The sequence below is a fragment of the Chrysochloris asiatica genome, unplaced genomic scaffold (genome assembly GCF_000296735.1).
Source record: "Chrysochloris asiatica unplaced genomic scaffold, ChrAsi1.0 scaffold00015, whole genome shotgun sequence".
NCBI lineage: Eukaryota > Metazoa > Chordata > Mammalia > Afrosoricida > Chrysochloridae > Chrysochloris > Chrysochloris asiatica.
Genome location: NW_006408533.1, coordinates 427,234 through 432,088, shown reverse-complemented (window position 1 = coordinate 432,088; position 4,855 = coordinate 427,234). Strand labels below are relative to the sequence as shown.

Below are 4,855 nucleotides of genomic sequence, written 5' to 3'. Positions count from 1 at the left end.
TATCCCATGCGAGTAAAGTTTTTCTAAAGGTAATACAGAGATGGCTACAATCATACATTGACAGGGAACTTCCAGAGGTTCAAGCTGGGTTCAGAAGAGGCTGTGGAACGAGGAATATCATTGCAGATGTCCGATGGATCTTGGCTGAAAGCAGAGAATATCAGAAAGATGATTACCTGTTTTTTATTGACTACGCAAAGGCTTTCGATTGTGTGGATCATTACAAGCTATGGACAACATTGCAAAGTATGAGTATTCTGGAACACTCAATTGTGCTCATGAGGAATCTGTACCTGGACCAAGAGGCAACTGTTTGAACAGAATATGGGAACACTGAATATTTAAAAATTTAAAAGGGTGTGTGACAAGGTTGTATTCTTTCACCATACTTATTCAAGCTGTATGCTGAGCAAATAATCCGAAAAGGTGGGTTCTATGAAGAAAAATGTGGTATCAGGATTGGAGGAAGACTCATTAACAACCTGCAATATGCAGATAATACAACCTTGCTTGCTGAAAGTGAAGAGGACTTAAAACATTTACTGCTGAAGATCAAAGAGTACAGCCTTCGGTATGGATTACATCTCAATGTAAAGAAAACAAAGATCCTCACCACTGGACCAGTAAACACTATTCTTATCAATGGAGAAAAGATTGAAGTTGTCAAGGACTTCATTCTTCTTGGATCAACTATCAACACTCACAGAAGCAGCAAAGGAATCAAACAACGTATTGCATTAGGCAAATCTGCTGCATAAGACCTTTGTAAAGTGTTGAAGATCAAAGATGTCAGCTTGAGGACTAAGGTGCACCTGACCCAAGCCATGGTATTTTCTATAACCTCATATGCATGTGAAAGCTGGACAGTGAATAAGGAAGACCGTAGAAAAATTGATGCTTTTGAGTTATGGTGTTGGAGGAGAATATTGAAAATTCCATGGGCTGCCAAAAGAACCAACAGATCCATTTTGGAAGAAGTGCAGCCAAGAGTGCTCCTTGGAGGCCAGGATGGCCAAACTTTGTCTCTCATACTTGGGACATAGTGTCAGGAGGGACCAGTCGCTGGAGAAGGATATCATGTTTGGTGAGGAAGACCCCAACGAGATGGATTAGCCAAATGGCAGCATCGATGGACTCAAGTGTGGCAACAATGGTGAGGTTGGCCCAGGATTGGGTAGTGTTTTGTTCTGCTGTGCATAAGGTTGCTATGGGTCAGTACCGACTGGATGGCACCTAACAACAACAACAAGACTATCTTACAGATTCCTTTGGCACCAGTCCTCAAATTCTAACCTGATGCCTTGTTCTCCACCCACTGCCTGCCTTCTCGACACTTAGTAGCTAAGATGCTCAACCTTTTACACTGAAAACAAAAAGAGACTCATTGATATACAGATTTAGGACTTCCTCCCTGGGCTCCCTCCCAATCCTTTTTTATTTATTTCTTGACCATCTTTATAGTCTACCACTTGGTAGTGGTGGGGGGTGGTGGCAAGAGGGGGGAACTGGAAATCCTCCAGACTAGTTATATTTTTATAAAAGAGATTGGTGGTGCTGGTTTGCCATGGAGTCTGTTAATTTTTACAGGAGCAGAAAGCCTCATCTTTTTCCCGTGGAATGGCTGGTAGCTTTGAACTGCTGTCCTTCAGGTTAGCAGCCAGACTCGTAACCACTATGCTACCAGAGCTCCTTTAAAAGGAGATTAGCAGGTGTTAAAGAAACTCATTAAAGACCACTGGTGGTTGTAGTTGACCCTATATAGGGTTCCCAAGGCTATAAATCTTTACAGGAGCCGGAAACCTCATCTTTCTCCCCCAGAGTGGCTGGTAGATTCAAACTGCTGACCTTCTAGTGAGCAGCTAAACTCATAACCCATTACGCCACTTGGACTGTTTTAAATACCACTACTATCTGTATGGAGTCCTGGTGTGGCACTGTGGGTTAATGTGCCAGACTGCAAAGCCGTTTGAACTGCAAGGTTGGCGGTTCAAGCTCACCAGCTGCTTCTCGGAAACCCTATACAGGGTCGTTATGGGTCAGAACCTACTTGAAGGCACTTCACAACAACAACTATGTGTATGGAGTCTGGGTGTGGTGCTGTGGGTTAATTTGCTGGACTGCAAGGTCTGTTTGAACTGCAAGGTTGGCAGTTCAAGCTCACCAGCCACTCCTCAGAAATCCTATGGGTTGGAATTGACTTGCCAGCACTTAGCAATAACAACTATTTGTATAATAATCTCCATATAGTCATCACCCAGCTTCAACAAATATCAAATCATGGCCCCATCTACTTTCTCACTTCAGTATTATTCTGAAGCAAATTGCAGATATGATAGCATTTCATCTGTAAATATTTCACTGTGTATAAAAGATTTTCCTAATAAAAATTGCTATTTGAGAAAAACGACCTAAATCTACAGAAAAATTGCAAGACTATTACAAGGAACTCCCATGTACCTTTCCCTTAGATTCATCCACTGGTAATATTTGTTTGCATTTGTCTTCTCTATTTTTATATTTCTATGTATGTGTCTATACTATACACACATATGTAATATATACAGGATATATACATTATTCATACTCTTTTTTTAAAATCTGAATTTTCTTAATTATTTGAGAAAAAGTTTCAGAGATTGTGATCCTTTACCTCAGAATACTTCTAAAAACAAAGACAATCTCTTATATAGCCATAATGCAGTTATTAAATTTAGAAAATTTCACATCTTATAGAATATTTTTATCTAATATAGAGTACATGCTCAGAGTTTAGAATTATCCCAATATTATCTTTCATAGCAATTTTTACACCCCCAAATGCTGTGTCTCTTTCATGCCCTTTAATCTGGAAGAGTCTCTCCGCCTTTCATGCATTGTTTTGTGGGCTGTCTCAGTATTTCCTCATGATGCGATTCAGGCTCTGCAGATTGTCAGGAATAACACACAAGTGCTGTCTCCTTCTGGGAACGTGGCAGCACAATCCAGATCTTGCCTGTTTCTGGAGCTGTTGCATTCAGTCCTCTGGTTAAGGTGCTGTGCATGGGATTTCTCTGCTTTTTTTTATACTGTCTTCTTTTTGGAACTGCACAGTTATGGTCGCCCATGTTTCCACCACTGTATTCTTCAGGGTCTGTGGTTATGGAGACAAAAAAAACAAAGCCTCTTTTATTATATAGGAGGGGACTTCAAAAAGTTTGTGGAAAAATGGAATGAAAGATACTGGAGTGTTTTCCAGGAACAGGTACATGTATATGTTTGAGTGAACCAGTTTGAATTCTGCAGATGGTCTGTAAGTGCCTCTCTGGGTAAATGACAAGCAAGGCTCCAAGGGACTAGACGTGTAGTTCTCAGTATTGCCCAGAAGTGAAACTACACGGGTAGCCAGTCTTCAGGGTGAAGAGGGCTTGGTCTAGGAGCTCAGTCTCAGGTAGGCCCCAGAAAGTCAGTGCTCTCCAGTGTGCACTTCCTCTGGGAGCCCTTTGATGCTGAGAAAGAAAGCTGAGGTGTCTCCTCTCCCCCTCCACAGTGCACTGTTCCTCCTGGCTGCCGCCGGATGCCTTCCCTTCAACGATGCCCAGGTCAGTTCACATATGCCCCTTTTGCCTTCAAAGTAAGTACCTTTTACTCTCTGAAGCCTGTGATGTGTGAGCAGAGTTTCCTAGCCCTTCATTTTAGAATCAGGATCACCCTGGCCTGTGGGAACACTCTCAGGTGTTCTCAGCTGGGGTCCCTTTAACCCAGGCTCACCTTTGTCCAGCCTTTGTCTTTTCTACAAGGTGTAGCCACTGAGCTTCTGCCTTTGTGGGTGTTCATTGCATAACTTGCTCACTATACATGTGAGGTGAACCTGCAAACCAGCACTTAGGCTGCCTGCCCAAGCCACAGGCATGGAGATAAAGTTGTTTTCCCCTCTCATTCATGGGCCTCAAATGTTGGGTGATTTGTAACTTTGAGCTAAAATTGAGTTTTGCCTTACTGGCACTGAAAACCCACCTCCACCCGCAGGAGTTATCTCACTGATGGGGTCCTTTCCTCCTCTCCTCACCAGTATTTCTTAAATCTCTTTCAAGTGTCAGGTGCTGAGCCAAGCACTGAGGGCAAAGAGAAATGTCCACGTCTGGACAGAATGGAAGTCAGACTCTACTTAGAGTCAAGGGGAGAGGGAACAGATGAGGCAGCAGATAATTATAACCCAGTTAGGCCTGGGCTGTGTACCAGGAAGCTATGGGATGCTATGGGGTCCTAACAAGACTTAGAAGTAGGGAGAGCTCATAGTTCCAGGGAGCTGACTGTGTGCCAGGCGCTGTGCGGTCTAGCTGAAAGTCTGCCAAAAACTCCATAGGGTAGGGACTATTATTATCTCCATTTATAGCTAAAGAATAATCAAGTCCAGAAAGTTACCAGCTAATGAGTAAGTGGAGCATTTAGATTTAACCCAGCGTTTTCTCGTTTTTGTTTCTGGGTGCTATAATGGTGAATGCTCCTGACTGCATCCTCTCTCAGTCCTGTCCTTGGCACACTGTTAGAATTTCTGATCACTGCACTTACTCCTGGTTTGTCTGTACCTCATTTTTTTTTTTTTTTTTCATCCTGTGTTACAGTTTGATCCGGATGGATATTTTTGGGCTATAATTCATTTATTCTGTGTAGGTAAGTTTTAAAAGAACGTTTGCTTAGATGCTCTTGTTGTTGTTGGTAAGTGCTGTCGAGTCAGTTCCAACTCATAGAGACTCTGTATAGGGATAGAGACTCTGTATAGGGATAGAGACTCTGTATAGGGATAGAGACACTGTATAGGGATAGAGACTCTGTATAGGGATAGAGACTCTGTATAGGGATAGAGACTCTGTATAGG

General features: G+C 42.5%; 1 protein-coding gene across 1 annotated transcript in view; it reads left to right on the top strand.

Moving 5' to 3' along the window:
• Positions 1-4,855, top strand: part of TMEM241 (transmembrane protein 241) — a 184,729-nt gene that overhangs the window by 78,932 nt on the left and 100,942 nt on the right. Inside the window, exons 7-8 of the mRNA XM_006835118.1 lie at positions 3,527-3,578; positions 4,602-4,650. Coding sequence (XP_006835181.1) covers positions 3,527-3,578; positions 4,602-4,650 — 101 coding nt within the window. The remainder of the gene's footprint in view (positions 1-3,526; positions 3,579-4,601; positions 4,651-4,855) is intronic.